This window comes from Kluyveromyces lactis, assembly GCF_000002515.2.
Source record: "Kluyveromyces lactis strain NRRL Y-1140 chromosome F complete sequence".
NCBI classification, from domain to species: Eukaryota; Fungi; Ascomycota; class Saccharomycetes; order Saccharomycetales; family Saccharomycetaceae; genus Kluyveromyces; species Kluyveromyces lactis.
In genome coordinates, this window is record NC_006042.1 from 1,124,553 (window position 1) to 1,143,278 (window position 18,726).

The 18,726-nt window shown below is 40.2% G+C and overlaps 9 protein-coding genes across 9 annotated transcripts; 7 read left to right on the plus strand and 2 right to left on the minus strand.

Moving 5' to 3' along the window:
• Positions 1-1,077: 1,077 nt before the first annotated feature.
• Positions 1,078-4,212, plus strand: KLLA0_F12210g (uncharacterized protein; the record flags this gene model as incomplete). Its single annotated transcript, XM_455632.1, has 1 exon — positions 1,078-4,212. The coding sequence occupies one exon, from the start codon at positions 1,078-1,080 to the stop codon at positions 4,210-4,212; it is 3,135 nt and encodes a 1,044-aa protein (XP_455632.1).
• Positions 4,213-4,646: 434 nt separating this feature from the next.
• Positions 4,647-6,785, plus strand: SPO1 (putative carboxylic ester hydrolase; the record flags this gene model as incomplete). The annotated part of the gene is made up of 2 exons (XM_455633.2): positions 4,647-4,760; positions 4,980-6,785. 2 exons carry the CDS (start codon positions 4,647-4,649, stop codon positions 6,783-6,785), a joined length of 1,920 nt encoding a protein of 639 aa, XP_455633.2.
• Positions 6,786-7,093: 308 nt separating this feature from the next.
• On the plus strand, positions 7,094-7,768 carry SSP120 (nucleobindin SSP120; the record flags this gene model as incomplete). Its single annotated transcript, XM_455634.1, has 1 exon — positions 7,094-7,768. One exon carries the CDS (start codon positions 7,094-7,096, stop codon positions 7,766-7,768), a length of 675 nt encoding a protein of 224 aa, XP_455634.1.
• Positions 7,769-7,833: 65 nt separating this feature from the next.
• KLLA0_F12276g (uncharacterized protein) lies at positions 7,834-9,096 on the minus strand (the record flags this gene model as incomplete). Its single annotated transcript, XM_455635.1, has 1 exon — positions 7,834-9,096. One exon carries the CDS (start codon positions 9,094-9,096, stop codon positions 7,834-7,836), a length of 1,263 nt encoding a protein of 420 aa, XP_455635.1.
• Positions 9,097-9,347: 251 nt separating this feature from the next.
• Positions 9,348-10,022, plus strand: PYP1 (putative phosphoric monoester hydrolase; the record flags this gene model as incomplete). The annotated part of the gene is made up of 1 exon (XM_455636.1): positions 9,348-10,022. The coding sequence occupies one exon, from the start codon at positions 9,348-9,350 to the stop codon at positions 10,020-10,022; it is 675 nt and encodes a 224-aa protein (XP_455636.1).
• A 3,033-nt stretch (positions 10,023-13,055) lies between these two features.
• IDP3 (isocitrate dehydrogenase (NADP(+)) IDP3) lies at positions 13,056-14,303 on the plus strand (the record flags this gene model as incomplete). The annotated part of the gene is made up of 1 exon (XM_455638.1): positions 13,056-14,303. The coding sequence occupies one exon, from the start codon at positions 13,056-13,058 to the stop codon at positions 14,301-14,303; it is 1,248 nt and encodes a 415-aa protein (XP_455638.1).
• Positions 14,304-14,804: 501 nt separating this feature from the next.
• On the plus strand, positions 14,805-15,689 carry ILV6 (acetolactate synthase regulatory subunit; the record flags this gene model as incomplete). The annotated part of the gene is made up of 1 exon (XM_455639.1): positions 14,805-15,689. One exon carries the CDS (start codon positions 14,805-14,807, stop codon positions 15,687-15,689), a length of 885 nt encoding a protein of 294 aa, XP_455639.1.
• A 269-nt stretch (positions 15,690-15,958) lies between these two features.
• On the minus strand, positions 15,959-17,053 carry MRP7 (mitochondrial 54S ribosomal protein bL27m; the record flags this gene model as incomplete). Its single annotated transcript, XM_455640.1, has 1 exon — positions 15,959-17,053. One exon carries the CDS (start codon positions 17,051-17,053, stop codon positions 15,959-15,961), a length of 1,095 nt encoding a protein of 364 aa, XP_455640.1.
• A 629-nt stretch (positions 17,054-17,682) lies between these two features.
• Positions 17,683-18,423, plus strand: SGF29 (Sgf29p; the record flags this gene model as incomplete). The annotated part of the gene is made up of 1 exon (XM_455641.1): positions 17,683-18,423. One exon carries the CDS (start codon positions 17,683-17,685, stop codon positions 18,421-18,423), a length of 741 nt encoding a protein of 246 aa, XP_455641.1.
• Between the last annotated feature and the right edge of the window lie 303 nt (positions 18,424-18,726).

The window sequence follows — 18,726 nt, forward strand, 5'->3', positions numbered from 1 at the left end:
TCTAACCTTCAAGCGTTATGAAAGGGAAAAGACTTTCAAGAGAGAGATCCAGAAACACTTACCCGGACACAAGCCGATTAACAGTTTTATCATACATCCGGGTAACAAAACCTCCCAACGAAATTCAAACTACAATCCGTTGTGAAACGAGAAACAATAGATAACCTGATTACCCTGCACACAATTCTACACATCTTCATGAAACCTTCGAATTCAGCAAAAAGAAACATCGCCTGTGTTCATCTCTACCAACCACTCTTTGAGAGCATCAAATCACATCTCACATCACCTGGCACGAACCACCGTTGCATTTCTCTTTTCTTTTGACTCTTTTTTCCCTCGTTTCAGACAGCACAAAAGAGCTCATCGCATGGTCCGCTGTGATGCAGCATGGACTGGTTCCTTTTTGTTCCTTCTGCGTGCTAAATTACTACTAAGAGAACATTTTTCTTGCCAGCCTGGCGATGAAAGGAAACCAGCCTAGTATCTCTGCCTAGATAAAAACTTGTTAAATCCGGTAAAGGATTATTATATCTGATATGCCATGATGATCTGTAGTGTAAATATGTCACTCTACCTCTTGGGCTAATTAAATATAAACCTTTAATTCTATCATACACGATACCAATAGCAGCACTGACGTGCTGCTAGTACTGCTGGCGTCGCCAGCACCATGTCGTTTCTTGTTTTCTCTTTCACTACTTTAATCACTGCAGGTGTCTAATCCATCCATCTCATCCAATTAAGCTCGAAAAAGAAAAAATGAAATTTTTTTTTTTTTTTCTTTTCACTATGTGAAAAAGAAGAAAAAACAGAAAAGTTTTCAACAGGGTATATATTAGGACTTGAGAAGAGGTAAATTTTTATTAGTTATAATCAACTTAGCAACTATTTAACAGGTTGTGTGATTCAGAGTTTGAACTGATATCAAGTTAGTATAATTTAAAGAACTTTTTTTAAATCCTTCTTCTTTTCTTGTTGTTGTTTAATTCACTTTAGTTTTAAGTATTCTTTATTACTTCTTTTTAAGCTCATCACATCAAGTACTATTACTCCCAGATCCGAGGATAGAGAACCATGTCTGACTCTGCACAATCCGTCAAGGTTCTAAACGAACTATTCGAGAAGTTGACAGTTGCCACTGCTGACAACAGATCTGCTATTGCCAATGAAGTTGCATCATTCTTGAACGGTAACATCATCGAACATGATGTTCCAGAAGAATTCTTTGCTAACTTGAGCAAGGCCATCAAGGACAAGAAGACTGCTGCTAACGTTTTGGAAGCTGTTGCTCACATTGCCTCTGAATCTGGTTTGTCTCCATCTGTTGAACCATTCATTGTTAACTTGGTCCCAAGCATCTGTGACAAGGCTGGTGACAAGGACAAGGAAATCCAAGTTTTGGCTTCCGATGCTTTGTTGGCTATTGCTAAGGCCATCAACCCAGCTGCCATCAAGGCTTTCTTGCCATTGTTGACTTCTGCTTTGGATTCTACTTCCAAATGGCAAGAAAAGGTTTCTATCTTGGCTGTTATCTCCGTTTTGGTTGACACTGCTAAGGAGCAACTTGGTTTGAGAATGCCTGAATTGATCCCAGCTTTGTCTGAAGCTATGTGGGATACTAAGAAGGAAGTCAAGCAAGCTGCTACCGCTACTATCACCAAGGCTACTGAAACCGTCGAAAACAAGGATATTGAACGTTTCATTCCAAAGTTGATCGAATGTATCGCTGATCCAAGTGAAGTTCCAGAAACCGTCCACTTGTTGGGTGCCACCACTTTCGTTGCTGAAGTTACCCCAGCTACTTTGTCCATCATGGTTCCATTGTTGAACAGAGGTTTGGCTGAAAGAGAAACTTCCATCAAGCGTAAGGCTGCTGTTATCATTGATAACATGTGTAAGTTGGTCGAAGACCCACAAGTCGTTGCTCCATTCTTGGAAAAATTGTTGCCAGGTTTGAAGAACAACTTCGCCACCATTGCTGACCCAGAAGCTCGTGAAGTTACTTTGAGAGGTTTGAAGACCTTGAGAAGAGTCGGTAACGTCGGTGCCGACGATGTCTTGCCAGAAGTTTCCCACGCTGGTGACATTGCTACTACCAGATCCGTTCTAGACGAATTGTTGAAGGACCAAAAGGTTGCTTCCAGATTCGACCCAGTCTTGATCTACATTGCTGCCATTGCTGCTGATTTGATTGATGAAAGAATCATCGATCAACAAGCTTGGTTCACTCACATCACTCCTTACTTCACTATCTTCGCTCACGAAAGAACTGCTAAGGAAATCATCGACGAATTCAGAAAGAGAGCCGTCGACAACATCCCAGTTGGTCCAAACTTCGACGACGAAGAAGATGAAGGTGAAGACTTGTGTAACTGTGAATTCTCCTTGGCTTATGGTGCTAAGATCTTGTTGAACAAGACTCAATTGAGATTGAAGAGAGCTAGAAGATACGGTTTGTGTGGTCCTAACGGTGCTGGTAAGTCTACTTTGATGAGAGCTATCGCCAACGGTCAAGTTGACGGTTTCCCAACTCAAGAAGAATGTAGAACCGTTTACGTCGAGCACGATATCGATGGTACTCAAGCTGACACCTCCGTTGTTGACTTCGTCTTCAGCGGTAACGTCGGTACCAAGGATGTTATCACTGACAAGTTGAGAGAATTCGGTTTCTCCGATGAAATGATTGCTATGCCAATTGCTTCCCTATCTGGTGGTTGGAAGATGAAGTTGGCTTTGGCTAGAGCTGTGTTGAAGAACGCTGATATCTTGTTGTTGGATGAACCAACTAACCATTTGGATACCGTCAACGTTAACTGGTTGGTTGAATACTTGAACACCTGTGGTATCACTTCCATCATTGTTTCCCACGACTCCGGTTTCTTGGACAAGGTCTGTCAATACATTATCCATTACGAAGGTTTGAAGTTGAGAAAGTACAAGGGTAACTTGTCCGAATTCGTCAAGAAGTGCCCAACTGCTAAGTCTTACTACGAATTGGGTGCCTCTGAATTAGAATTCAGATTCCCAGAACCAGGTTACTTGGAAGGTGTTAAGACCAAGCAAAAGGCTATCGTCAAGGTTTCTAACATGACTTTCCAATACCCAGGTACTGCTAAGCCACAAATCTCTGACATTTCTTTCCAATGTTCTTTGTCCTCAAGAATTGCTGTCATTGGTCCAAATGGTGCTGGTAAGTCCACTTTGATTAACGTCTTGACCGGTGAACTGTTGCCAACTGTCGGTGAAGTTTACACTCACGAGAACTGTCGTATCGCTTACATTAAGCAACACGCTTTCGCCCATATCGAATCCCACTTGGACAAGACTCCATCCGAATATATCCAATGGAGATTCCAAACTGGTGAAGATAGAGAAACCATGGACAGAGCTAACAGAGTTATCAACGAAGATGATGCTGAAGCTATGAACAAGATCTTCAAGATCGACGGTACTCCAAGAAGAATTGCTGGTATCCACGCTAGAAGAAAGTTCAAGAACACCTACGAATACGAATGTTCCTTCTTGTTAGGTGAAAACATCGGTATGAAGTCTGAAAGATGGGTTCCAATGATGTCTGTTGACAACGCTTGGTTGCCAAGAGGTGAGTTGGTCGAATCTCACTCTAAGATGGTTGCTGAAGTTGATATGAAGGAAGCTTTGGCTTCTGGTCAATTCAGACCTTTGACTAGAAAGGAAATCGAAGAGCACTGTGCCATGTTGGGTCTAGATGCTGAATTGGTTTCTCACTCCAGAATCAGAGGTTTGTCCGGTGGTCAAAAGGTTAAGTTGGTCTTGGCTGCTTGTACCTGGCAAAGACCCCACTTGATCGTCTTGGATGAACCTACCAACTATTTGGACAGAGACTCTCTAGGTGCTTTGTCCAAGGCTTTGAAGGCTTTCGAAGGTGGTGTTATCATCATTACTCACTCTGCTGAATTCACCAAGAATTTGACTGAAGAAGTCTGGGCTGTCAAGGATGGTAGAATGACTCCATCTGGTCATAACTGGGTTACCGGTCAAGGTTCCGGTCCAAGAATCGAAAAGAAGGAAGATGAAGAAGACAAGTTCGATGCTATGGGTAACAAGATCGCTTCCGCTAAGAAGAAGACTAAGTTGTCTTCTGCGGAATTGAGAAAGAAGAAGAAGGAAAGAATGAAGAAGAAGAAGGAATTAGGTGATGCTTACGTCTCTTCTGACGATGAATTCTAAACGAAGCCGGATCTTCTTTTCATTTAAAAAATTCTCCCTTTCGACGAGGAGTCTCAAAACCAATATGCATCAAGGCGGATTGCACGTCTAATTTAATTATCGGGCTACCCTTCATTGCATATATTTATAAGCTTACTCAGGATTTAAACGATACTTTCACGTGCAGAGTAAAGCAATCGCATCTTCCTGTGTAATCTTCGCACATTTTGACCCTTCTCACCATAAGAGTGTTTTTTTTATTTCATATTATCCCGCCTTTGTACTGTTTAATATTATTATATAGTGCTGTTTGTTTCCATTCTATAAAGACGCAGCCTTTTAATTTATGATAAAAATCATTTTTCAAATAATTCCAACCTTCTTTCTTTCCATTCAAAGTGTGTTGATATTTTATCATCAAGATATCGAAATAAATGTTTCGAACGATATAACCCATGCGGACAATGTTGTTTTTGAGGCTGATTATTTTAACAAGGGTGGCAATTGCCTCATTATATGCTCCTGTGAACGTCGACTGCCCCAAAGACCTCAGTTTAAGAGCTGCTAAAGTATGTTTAAAATACAAGTTTTAATGTAACGCAAAATAGCCGCCGAGCCTTAATGGCTGTTTTAAAATGATTAACGACTAACACCAAGAATTCCAGAATGAAAAATTGAGTGCATTGGAATTTGATTATTTATCGAAACGAACTGAAGTGATTAAGGGGAAATTCGAGAAGTTCTATGAGGACCTAGCCATTCCTGGAATAAATGTTGATAGTCTTCAGTTTCCACGAATTGCTGTTGCCATTTCTGGTGGTGGGTTTCGTTCTATGCTCATCAGTTCAGGGTTCGTTTTAGGTATGCAGCAACACGGACTCTGGGAATGCACTAGCTATGTAGCAGGAATTTCTGGAGGTAGTTGGACTTTACTCAAGCTAGTTTTGGCGGAATTCAACGTTGACACTTTAACCAAATTCGATATTGAAAGGCTAATGTTGGAAGGTATCCCCAATTTTGATGTAAAGAATCATGATATGATCAGGCAAAAAGATTATAGTGACGATGCCAAGAAATTTGCCATGGATGAAGAGTTTCTTAAAGAATTACGCCAACAGTCCATAAATCTCAACAAGAGAGATGTGACTATAGAGTATGAACCTAATTATTATCATTTCTTGGATGAAGTATCTGATGCTTTACTTTTCGAAGGAGATCTCGGGACTGGGTTGCCTGTTTTCAACAAGCGCTCTTTAGATCCTCTCTACAAAATAAAAGGTCTCGTTGAAGACTTTTTCCACCAAGAGGAAAACGATCAGGATAAGGAATTAGAGGTTATAAACGAATTAATGGATTCTTTTGGTAAGTTTCGGAAAATTATTGGCTTCTATATAAACTTACACAGACAAGTTCGGCAAAAGAAAGAGGCGGGTTTCCCAATTTCTCTTACGGATTATCTTGGACAAGCGTTATTAGATAGGCTTCCTGCGCAGAAACAGGATCATCTCAAGCAGTTATCCAATTTCGTGCAATCAGAAAGTTTTAAAAAATTTGACGCTCCTATCCCAGTATTCGTCGCCAATGCAAAGACATCAAAGGGACCTGAGTTGCACAATGTAGTATTCGAGTTTACTCCCTTTGAGTTTGGATCATGGCATTTGAACGTTTCCAAATTTATATCAACAAAATATCTAGGATCTACTGCATTAAAAGGAAAATTGACCAAATGTGTCAACGGATTTGATAATTTAGGATTCATCACAGCAACATCATCGTCTCTTTTTAACAATGCTTTGTTCTATATTTGGAAAACGGTAACAACAAACATAGAATCCAACGAGAAGTTAAAGGCAATAAAAACCATCTTTGGTGTATTTGGTGTTGGATTTAATGCCATTCGATCTGATTACGCAATATACCAACCAAACCCTTTTTATAAAGATCCAGAAGTTCTGAATTTGATAAGTGACACATCTCAGCTATTTCTAGTAGATGGTGGAGAAGATGGTGAAAATATACCGCTCAGATCTTTATTTATCAGCGGAAGACAGAATGATGTTATATTTATTGTTGATTCAAGTTCAGACAAAGAGAACCTACCTGATATGACAAAGCTTCGAGATACATACGATGATATAATCCATGTGGAAGAACAAAAAAGGATTGTCGCACTTAAGAATGAGATTTGGGAAATGGATCTCATGCCTTATATCCCAACCTCAGAGGAACTGCTGGCGGCAAACTTTAGTTTATCGACGCCGATTGCGTTTGGTTGTCATTTACAAAGCTACAATACAAAGAGGTTAACGGATACATTAATTACTAAAGAAACTAGTAGTGCCAGCTTACCACCTATTCTAATATACCATGGGAACATACCAATTACATTTCAGTCGAATACTTCCACCTTTAAATTGAACTATACGAAAGATGAATATAACGGAATGCTAAATAACGGTCATCATTTATTCAACAACGATGATACTCAGGGAGAATATTTACAATGCCTTGGCTGCGTCATGCTTTTAAGGCAAAACCAAGAGCTCGTGTCATCATTTTGTGACGCATGCATAAGAAAGGTATGCTATAACTGAAAAAAAACGTTCACGTGACTTTGTTTCCGGACCTCATGCTTATCTTTCTTAAGCTTCTCAGTTTTCGAACTGATGTTGGTTCAAAACGTAATTTTTTGTTTATACTTTTATGAAATGGAAAAAATAGAAAAGATGAATCAATTGTCAGTATGAACAAAGAATATGTTATATGATTCAGAAAATATGCATCTTTAACTTACTGCGCAATTTATGATCTGATAGCTTGAATCTATTTACTCATAGCACGCTACTGTATTTGAAACCCAAAAACAAGAGTTGGAAAGAAAGAGCATAAAATACTAGGAAACATGCGTGTTTTTTCAGGGTTTGCTACCATAATATTAACGGTAACTTTTGCTCTACTAGCGAAAGCAGTACCAGAAAGCCCACCTGACGGATTATCATGGGAAGAATGGCACATGAGAGATGAGCACGGTATAACAAAGTACACTCCTGAAGAATTCTTTGACATTCATGATTTAGGTAGCAAAGGATATTTGGATGCCACCGACATTATTACCATGTATGGGCTACACAGAGACACCATCGTAGGTAAAGGTGACGGAATGGGACAGAACGATGAGAGTCAGGTAATTGATGACTCTTTGCGTGAAGGAGCCGTTAAAATTGTGATGGCATTGTTGGATGTAGATGACGATACCAGGATCACTCGCAAGGAATATCTAGCATTTGCAGCCAATGGGAACAAACTTGCCGATCTTGGAGTTGGTGTGGGACATCATGGTGATTTCGAAACTGAATATGAGATGCATCATTGGAACCAGTACCACAAGGATCAAGATCCGGACATCAAGAACGTTCACAAGGAAGATGTCGAGCATGAGTTGCTACACCACGAACATGAGGTAGAAGCGGCTGAAAATGGACCTGTAGGTGCAGCAAAGGGTGCCGTAATCACTGATGATGAAATGGAGAGCAGAATTGAGCAAGACAGGATACCCAAGAAATTTAGAGCCAATTAATGGAAATATCACAGCTTTTTGTATCTATATCGTATATACTCAGTTAACTCATGCATATATACATATCAAAGGGAACGCAACGTTTCAAGCAAAATATCCGGGTCAAAATGGCTACCGCTACCGCTACCACTACTGGGGATCGTAACTGTTGAATACCAGGGTTCAGCCTTGGATGGGATCTGAATCTCACTATCCTGAAGACGGATCACGTGATCCACCCACGAATTAGCTGACGGAATGGCATCCTCTGAACAGGACAATGCCGCTTGTCGAAGCGTGTCATTGACAAGCATCGTGTAAGAGACGGAATCTAATCCATACGATTCACGATCGTAAGTACCATTTTGCAACAAAACTTTCTTGGCATGGATATTTTTAGCAATGGCACAAGCGATTTCAGGTACGATTAACGATGGCATCAAACTAGTAATTAAGGAACCGATACTGTAGATGATATAGTCTGCAGATTCAATGGCTTGAAGGGCAGCAGGATCTGCTCTTGGCCAGATCGGAGAAATGGAACCGCTATCATCTAGCACGTATCGAAGCTGCTGCACTGCGGCTGCCAATTGAGGATGTGCATCGTTTGACTTGGAGAAATGCAATTGAGATGTGTTATTGGATGAGAGATCTGCAGGATGAGAGATCTCAGATTGACCAGTGATAACGTCTCCGTTAGCAAGAACTAGTTGCAATTGTAGAGTGGGAAGAGGATATTCTTCCGGGCGGCGTTCTCCTGCCATATGTTCAGAGATAATGACGCATGGAACGATAGAAAAGTTCGGCGGCACGCCGCCGAACTGCAGAAACTGTTCCAATGCAGCATCAATCCCAGATTGCATTTCCATGCTTTTAAGTAGGATATTGCCAACAGACGCTGCAGAGAAATCGAACTTGGAATCTAGCTGCTCAACCTTGGCGGCAAATTTGAGAAACAGCTCTCTAAACATAGGATATAGTTTCAATCTCTGGGATACCGTACCTTCTTGTAGCAGTTCTGCCCACAGATGGTGATCGCCGCGAATCAGACTCTCCCATTCTTGTAAAGCGACTGTTGAATCCTTATCGAATCTATGATGGAGGAACTGTCGCAGTGGTTCATCCTGAAACAGTCTAAGAGCTCTATTACGAAGATCTCCGAGTGCGATACCACCGAAACAACGTAGTATCTCTGATGTGGACCCGCCGTTATCAGATACGGGGATGATATGGGTGACGCTGTTGCCAGCAGGACCGTTTGGCGTTTTTACAACATCACGTGACAACGCTTCAAAGCAATTGACCAACGAATTACTGGCAGTACCACCTGTGAACACTACCACCTTCATGGCGGATGGAGAGCAACAAAATAATTATAACTGCAAGGATTTTGCTATGGAGGATCTGTCCTTTCCTATCTTTAGAAGTGTTTAGATCAGCTGGTAATCTTGTTTCGTATTTCACATTTGAAATTATATAAAGGGAAATGATATCATTTCAGAAAGGTTAGAAACTACATAACAGGTGAGAGCAACGGAAACTAGAAAGCCGCTTAACGCACCTAAACGCACACAGACGCACCAATTGAAGTATCAGCACCATGAAAGCAGCAGTATTCAGTGATTTTGATGGTACCATCACGCTACAGGACTCGAACGACTATTTGACAGACAACTTAGGGTTCGGTAAAGAGGAAAGGCTGAAAGTTTTCTCTGGTGTCTTGGACGGGAACAAACCATTCAGAGACGGATTCAAAGCTATGTTGGACTCTGTGCATGAACCATTCGACTCATGCATCGAACAATTATTGGCCCATATCAAATTAGACCCAGGTTTCGTAGAAACCGCTGAATGGTGTGCTGCCAATGACGTACCATTAGTTGTCATCAGTAGCGGTATGAAGCCAATCATCGAGGCGCTAATTGGGAAACTTGTTGGTACGGAACGTGCTAAGGAATTAGGGATCGAAGTGATCGCCAACGGCGTGGAGGTGGACGAGGCCACAGGTGAATGGCACATTGTGTACCGCGACGACACGCCTCACGGACACGACAAGGCTCAGACCATTGAACAGTGCAAGAAGAGGTTTGCTGCCGACAAATACTTCTACTGCGGGGACGGTGTCAGTGATTTGACTGCAGCACGCGAGTGTGACGTGTTGTTTGCACGTGAAGGATGTGATTTGGCACCATACTGCGACCACCATGGTATCCCATACATCTTGTTTAACAACTTTACAGAGATTAAAGACAGAATAGCCAAGGAGCTGTCTTAGAAGGCCAGCGAACTGTGTCTTCGGAATGGTCTGCGTCAAGAACTTGCCGATGTTTATCTGAATATGTATCGCTGTGTACATGTTATAATAAGAGGCCGGATTACACGATATATCACGTGACCCAGGTCAATGGCCAACTCTTCATCCTGAGTTAGCTATGACTCGAGTCACGAAATATGAGATAGATGTAAGTTATTCTGTGTACTCAATTCTACAATTCCCATTCTCTCCTACATGTTACATAAAGTAGTTAAAGATTAACATCAGTGAATTATCATTTATACGACTTGACACCAAAAATATACCATCAAACAATAAGATATAGAGTGTAAAATACTATCTTCAAAACACCCCCGTAACTCTAAGCGTTACGGTCATTATTTCATCCATTTGTTTAACAGCCTGTTGAATTGCTTTCTTGATAATAACTGGGTGAATATACCGGCAACGTTTTCTTCGGTCGGGATGCAATTGAATTCGCACACCCTAGGTTGTGTTTCTCTCTTAACACCATTGTTCTGATGCACGTAGGCTTTGAAGGAGGTAATGAAGAATCAGGATTAGTGACTATTTGGTATTTCCCCTGTTAGCGTAAATAATAACGAATATATTGCTAGATTAATCCGATAATATCATATTTGCTGTTCTTCTCTCGCCCATTAATTCATCATGTACGATATTTGTGTCGTATTTAGCCCTAACTGCATCAATGAGATCATCTATTTGCTCTTCATCTCTTCAGGTGACTATTATGCCGTCCCCACTTGTATCAGTTCATCTACCCAAGTACAGAGAGTCCGTAATTCGTAAATCGAGTGGGGAGTCTCCGCAATTGTCGATTGAACTATGAGTGATACGCGATCCTCATTTGTAAGAGATACTGTATCAAGAGATTTCCTGATTAGATCAAGATTCAGTGACTTTTACATGATTACTCATGATCTCATATTTGTGTTTAGGTTTGTTGTTCATTTGCGAACTATGACTGTGTGCTTTCCGTTTGCCAGTTTCAGCATTGTCGAATCCATCGGTAGTGATACAGTGCCGTTAGAACTCACTTGATACGGAGTCTGGCAGAAACGGTGACGAATCTCCAAATAGGGTTCTAATAGTCATACGAGGCCTTGACAACTCGTCGCACGCACTGTCGTCTACGGTATGTACGATATTTGCTATACCAAGAATATTTGCCGCTTTATTCGGGAATTCGTTGACCTTTCGAACGTATAACGAATTTCGAAATTAAACAGCAAATACCGCAGCATCGCACTATAATGTCTCCGGTAAATTTGCGCCTGCCAATAGTATCCTGGCGTCATCCATTATTGTTCTATCCATCCAGACGCTCAGCTTCAACATGTGCCTATTGTATTGACAGTGAAGTTGAGCCCCAGTGTCTAGCATGAATGATACCATTGATTCTTCTTTACCGTAAGGGCTTGTACCGCCTTGAACCGTACGCTTTCCTTACTTTATTATTGCCATTGTAGGCTTTTCCTGCGTTGGTCGAGGATTGGTATGACTTTGAACTCCGATGTGATTGAAGGATCAAGCAGCCCATTAATTCCATCAATCCAGTAGCACCTGCTGATATGTAATGACAAGTACCATTCCTATCTTCACGATATCTTAATCCTTCACAGACTTCAGCAATTAGAATGCTCTCTAGATTAGTCAATATTTTTCGGACATTTTCTAGCTTGTATGAATCTTACAAGTCAAAGCCAAATAAATATTCTTACAGCGAAGAATGGCTCTTTGGCGTCTAGAACCTGGTTTAATTCTTTTGTTAACCAGTTTGGTGGTTCAGTGAATTTAATACATGATGAATAGAAGCACATGAACCAATGCAATTGGGCTCTATTAATTTTTCCCCTGTCTCTCAGAGCTGCATACCTTAATAGATTGTCCATTTTGTATCGGTGAAAGTAATGATATAAGTCAATCATCCTTAACTATTAATGCCTTTAGTCTATACTTCGCATAGCAGTCTGGGAATGGAGGGGTAAAATGGTCGATATTTCGCCCAGTTTTTTATCTTCCGTTATCATTGTTTATTTCCATGATGTGGAAGGTTTTGAACATTCCTTGTTCAGTTACGTGTAACATACGATGTTCCTCTGAAACGTGAACACTGGCGCTACCATGCTGGAATTGGGTAATGGTCAACTCTTAACACCTGCATATAAAAGTAGTTAAAACTGGGAGAAATACCCGCCAATTGATTATCATTTATACGACCTGTTGGCACCAAAGTAGCACTTTCCAGACCCAGATCACGTGACCGGGACTGTCTCTTTCCCCTTCCCCTTCCCCGATGGAAAAAAGAAAATTTGAAAGAACAAACGGAACTCTCAAAAACATCACGTGACTCCGTCCGCCAACGGCACCGATAGAACCTCACCCGCCCCCCGGGCTCACAAAAATGCGCCCGCAAACATCCGAACACACCACTCAAACCACTCAGACCTCACAGCTTAACTCAAAGAAACCATAGTATACCTCAAGGTACCAAAGCATCCACATTTCCGGAGTTTCATTCGGAGTGACCATTGAACTACAAATTAATTTAGTAGTTTCAATGGTTAATCCAGATAACATACAGTACACATAGCTTAGGTAGGCCCTTAAGAACCGAAAGATTCCCCGAAAATAGGTACTAAATAGCTGTTAAAACAGCAAACTTAATCAAAATGTAATCAGTAGCTTATTTGCACTGGATTTCCTTTTTTCCCACACGGATCCGTTGTTAACGGGAAATGGCGTAACAATTTATTTCTGGCTCCCATAGTCATTAGAAACTGATGACTTTTATCGCTTTCTTGATTTGATTATTCACATATTTATGTTTAAGTTCTGTATATGTAAGATATACAATATATATATATATATATATATATATATATATATTGTATATATATTGTCTGGGGTAATTGTATCGTTTCAGGTTATATCTTAGATTTTGGTATTAGTTTGTGAGATAGATACTCAACGCAGTTAAGCATCTTTAGCAATCAAATTTAGCAGCCCATTATGTCAAAGATTAGTGTCAAGACTCCCATTGTGGAGATGGATGGTGATGAACAAACAAGAATCATTTGGAAATTAATCAAAGACCACTTGATTCACCCATATTTGGACATTGATTTGAAATACTACGATCTTTCCATCGAAAACCGTGATTTGACTGATGATAAAGTCACTGAACAATCCGCTCAAGCGACTTTGAAATACGGTGTTGCTGTGAAATGTGCTACGATTACACCGGATGAGGCTCGTGTCGAGGAATTCAAATTGAAAAAGATGTGGAAATCTCCAAACGGTACCATTAGAAATATCCTAGGTGGTACCGTGTTCCGTGAACCAATTGTGATTCCAAGAATTCCAAAGTTGGTGACCAACTGGGAAAAACCAATCATTATTGGTAGACACGCTTTCGGTGACCAATACAGGGCCACTGACGTAGTTATTCCAGGAGCAGGTAAGTTGAAGTTGGTGTTCGAGAGCGATGACTCGAATACGGAAAATATCGAACTGAGCGTTTACGATTTCGATGAAGAGAGTAAAGGTGGTGTTGCCATGGCCATGTACAACACTTTGGAATCTATCACTGGGTTTGCTCATGCTTCTTTCAAGATGGCTTTGGAAAGAGGTTTGCCTCTTTACTCCACCACCAAGAATACCATCTTGAAGAAATACGACGGTAAGTTCAAGGACGTGTTCGAATCGCTATACGAAAGTCAGTACAAATCGGCGTTCGAAGCTAAGGGGATCTGGTACGAACATCGTTTGATCGACGATATGGTTGCTCAGATGTTGAAATCGAAGGGTGGCTACATCATCGCAATGAAGAATTACGATGGTGATGTGGAATCCGATATTGTCGCTCAAGGGTTCGGTTCTCTTGGTCTAATGACTTCTGTGTTGATTACTCCAGATGGTAAGGCCTTCGAAAGTGAAGCTGCTCATGGTACCGTCACTAGACATTACAGACAACACCAACAGGGTAAAGAAACCTCGACAAACTCGATCGCCTCGATTTTCGCTTGGACCAGAGGCTTGATCCAAAGGGGTAAGTTGGATAGCACCCCAGATGTGGTGAAATTCGCCGAATTGGTGGAATCTGCTACCGTCAACACGGTTCAAGAAGATGAAATTATGACTAAAGATTTGGCATTGATCTTGGGTAAGACCGACAGATCCTCATACGTCACTACCGAAGAGTTCATTGAAGCTGTTCACAAGAGATTGGACTCCGAATTTAAATCATCATTCAACTAGGAAGAAGAAAGCTAGCCTTTCCCTATCCGATTTACTGCTACATTATATATCCATAAGATATATAGCCTTAAAAACAATATTTATATATCTTCTTCCCCCATAGAACTGACACCCCATCCGTAGCCAGGAGAATTAAGAGAATATCAATTAACCTCCGTTGGTCCACATCACGAGTAAGCATCTGGACAAAGGTGTCCAGTTTATCAATCCAGTTTATACCGTTTCGGCCCTGTTTCGCTCGTTCGCGATGACCTGAATTGGAAAAAGAATTTTTTTTTTTCACTCTCAATATGACTCAGCTACACCATTCAAACCTTTGATCCACCGTTCCATCCTTCTATGAAGCACTTCTCTCATCTGCTTTTGTTCTACTTTCCCCATATATATAAGTTATAAGTGGGTTTTTATATCTGTTTCCACTGTGTATATTCTTTCTTGGTTACACTTCGTCTCTGTTCCACTGAAAGGTTAACGAACTCAGTCGAAAACCTTCTTTAAGCAATGCTAAAAACTAGAGTGGTTCCTCTAGCATTGAGAAGCTTTGCCAGAGCAAAGTCTTCTTCGACTTCGGCTCTTGCTTATAAGCAACTGCATAGAAATAAGGCAAGACCTCCTTTACCAACGATCGAAACTCCATCTTGGTCTACTAACAGTGCCATCTCATCGATCCTATATGAAAATCCAGTAATCTCAAAGGAGCCAAAGAAACAACATGTTTTGAACTGTTTGGTTCAAAACGAGCCAGGTGTTCTATCGTTAGTCTCAGGTACTCTAGCTGCAAGAGGCTTCAATATCGATTCCCTTGTGGTCTGTAACACTGAAGTGAAAGATTTATCCCGTATGACCATTGTGTTGCAAGGTCAAGACGGTGTCATCGAACAAGCCAGAAGACAAATCGAAGATTTGGTACCAGTATTTGTCGTGTTGGATTACTCTCATTCCACCATCATAGAAAGAGAATTGTTGATGACAAGAATCTCTTTGTTGGGTGCTGAATACTTCGAGGATTTGATTCATCACCATGAACAAGATGAAAATACTGATACCGTTGAAAGAATAAGACAACAGCAATTCCATCCTTCCAACCTTCCACTGTCCCAAGTATTGAGATTGAAGCATGAACATTTAAACGACATCTCTAACTTGACTGGTAACTTTGGTGGTAAGATTGTTGATATCGCTGAACAAAGTTGTATTGTGGAATTATGTGCTAAACCATCCCGTATCTCTGCATTCTTGAAACTTGTGGAACCTTTCGGTATCTTGGAAGTGGCAAGATCAGGTATGATGGCTCTACCAAGAACCCATTTATCTGTCGGTGATGAAGATGATGCTCAAAGCAAGATGAATGACATCGTTGATATCTCTCAATTGCCTCCTGGTTGATCCAAAGGGCTCACCTGCCATAGTTTTGTACCTCAAAACAATCCAATATCAAAAAAATAGTAATGTAAGAGTATGTTTTGGATTTTGTCTCACACATATAGACAAATTAAATACGTTAACGATATAATATGGAATTAACCTTTCCAAATGATATATAGTCTCTAAAAAACTTTCGTTTTTTTCAGTTTAAACTATGATGATTGTTGTGGTTCTTTTGTTAATATGTACAAGGCTCTAAATGGTTTGTTACGTAACGACTTGGGGAAGATTTACAATTTGCTCAAGAAATCGGTCTTTGGTCTTGTAATGACATCTATCGTGTTTTGTTCGTAGTTGTAACGTCTGGTGGTTAGATTTTTCTTGGAAGGTTTGAGTGGTTCTTCCAATTTCTTCAATTCTGTTTCTGGTTTCACTGGCTTCAAGAATTTTCTGCGTAGTCTCACCTCTTCAGATAACGTCAAGAAGTTCTTTGCATCAGTAAACTTGGCTAGTACTTGCTTCTTACTGTTCTTGTCCTTAATATCAATTGCCTTCAAATCAGTAATTAGTTGTGTCTTTAGAGTATTCTTTTCTTCTGGAGAAATGTATTTAGTTAATTCAAGCTTGTTGTTAAATGACAATGATTCATTCAATTTGGTCGAGACCTGTTTCAACAATGTTAGTTTGTCGTCCAACTTAGATTTTTCTTGGTTTCTCATCTTCAATTTAAGTTCTTGTTCCAAATAGTAGTACGAATTAAATCGGGCATCGGATTCATTGAACCCATTCTTCAAACAAGTTCTCCATCTGAGCAAATATGGTAATGCAAACGCAAGTTCTTGTTGATCCAGCTCAACTTTCAGATCTGAAATTATCTTGCTGTATTCTGCCTTCAACTCTTCACGTTTAATCTCACGTTCTTGCTGTTTCTTGATCAATTCATCCTTCAGCAAATAAATCTTTCTTGGTAAAGCGTTCTCTTCTGCAATGGCTTTCTCTTCATCCTCAATGATGGCCTTGCCGAATCTTCTCAAACGTGGTTCGAAATGCGGCAAAGGAAGCTTTACATCCTTGTATAATGATACACCAATGAATTTCTTACCTGGATGAAATGGATCCAAATAGTATCTCACATAACCCGGCTCCAAAGCGAAAAGCGTATGATCTTTACCGATGCCTACATTTTCACCAGGATAAAACTTGGTACCACGTTGTCTCATGATGATCTCACCAACTTGAGTGGCTTGACCCTCGTATTTTTTTGGACCCAATCTACGACCAGCAGAGTCCTTCATACTGGTACGAGAACCTGCTGCACGCTTGGTTGCAGTACGCACCTGCTGCACCACAAACTTGGGAACTTGTTGCCACGAAGATGAGAACATTATGCGTTGTTTCGTAGGCCTGGTCCGAACAGTATCAAGCAATGTCACAGTAACTGTATTTCTGCGTGTATCTGTACTTAATGTATTTAAGATAGGATTTTAGTGACAAAAATTTTCCACAGTATGGCGGATTGTAAGGTAGGGTAACAACGAAATCCAACAAGATATAGCCCTTCGAAGGTTCGTGTAACTGACTGTTTAAGAGTTGAAAGTATTGATTTATACATTTTACCAATTTCATCTATTGCTGAGAGTTCTTTCGATACCATAGTGAATTTTTCATGCTTGAGAAGGAGTAAACGTCTAATTCACGTCAAAGTTATTCGAAACTGAGGTTCCAATTAAAGATCTACCATCACTATATACGTTTTGATGTTCTCTTCCAGCACGAAAAACTCATATTTCTCTAAGTACAAAACATCAAGAAACCGACACTGCTTGCATCGAAAAGAAGTCTTCACCTTTCAGATTTACGTTTGAATAAACAGGACGTCCATTTATAGAAGTTTCCCAAATTAATTATCGTGCTGGTGAAGCCCATATTATCTAATTGAAATAGGAATACTAAGAACCGACAGCCCATAGATAAAAAAAAAATAAAACAAAATATATCAGTGATTCTAGCGAAAATGGCAACGGAAGATAGATGGGGTCTTGCCGTGACTCAATTACAAGATCTATATAAAATAGGAGATATTGCGGGGTTTGAGTCTTTAGATCCGAAGAATATGAATTTCCAGAATATGAATTTGAATCAATTGGCTGATATCCATGAGAAATTAGAGGCTCGTCAGTCTGTAAATGAAAAGATGAGAAATTACTGCAGAGATTTGGTAGAGAACATTTCATACATATTAGATAATTATCCAGTGGAAGAGGAACCTATATTAAAGGAGGAATCCAGTTCGACGCATATCCCTGAATCGAGTGTTGTTGGTAGATCACATTGGACCAGTCAATTCAACCCAAGTGAACCAATTGAGGTTGGTTCCGAAGTTGCATATAAATCTAAAAAGACTGGCGAATGGATCCAGTGCATATGCACAAAAGTTTCTGGGGACGGACTCCGGTTTGAAGTGAAAGATCCAGAACCCGATGAATTTGGGAAACCAGGTGGTATATTCAAATGTAACTCGAAAGAGATCCTCTTGATCCCGCCCGTGACTATGAAAAGAACCCAGACTCCGAATTATCCAGCGAATACAAAAGTTTTGGCAAGATATCCAGAAACAACGACTTTCTATCCAGCTATTGTTTGCGGAAGCAAAAGAGATGGGACATGTAAGCTACGATTCGACGGTGAAGAGGAAATAGACAAGGAGACTGAGGTGGAAAGAAGATTAGTTCTTCCTTTCCCCTCTAGACGATGAGTTTCTTAATTATATCACGTTCACGAAATGTATGTAATTTTCCATAGCCTGTAACAATAAAGAAAAAAAAATTATGAAAGAACATTAAATAAACCGTATCACATTGAGATAATGTAGGAACTAGTAGCGGTGCCTGTTTGTGATTTATCGCATCAGACGCGACAGACATTAAATACCATAGTTCTAGTTTCTTATTGTCGAATATTTTGTATATGATTCATGGTGTACCTTTTTAACAAAGTGACACTTAAATCAATAACAAAACTGTGTTTTGTGCTATTGTTAGTGAATCTGGTTCTAAAA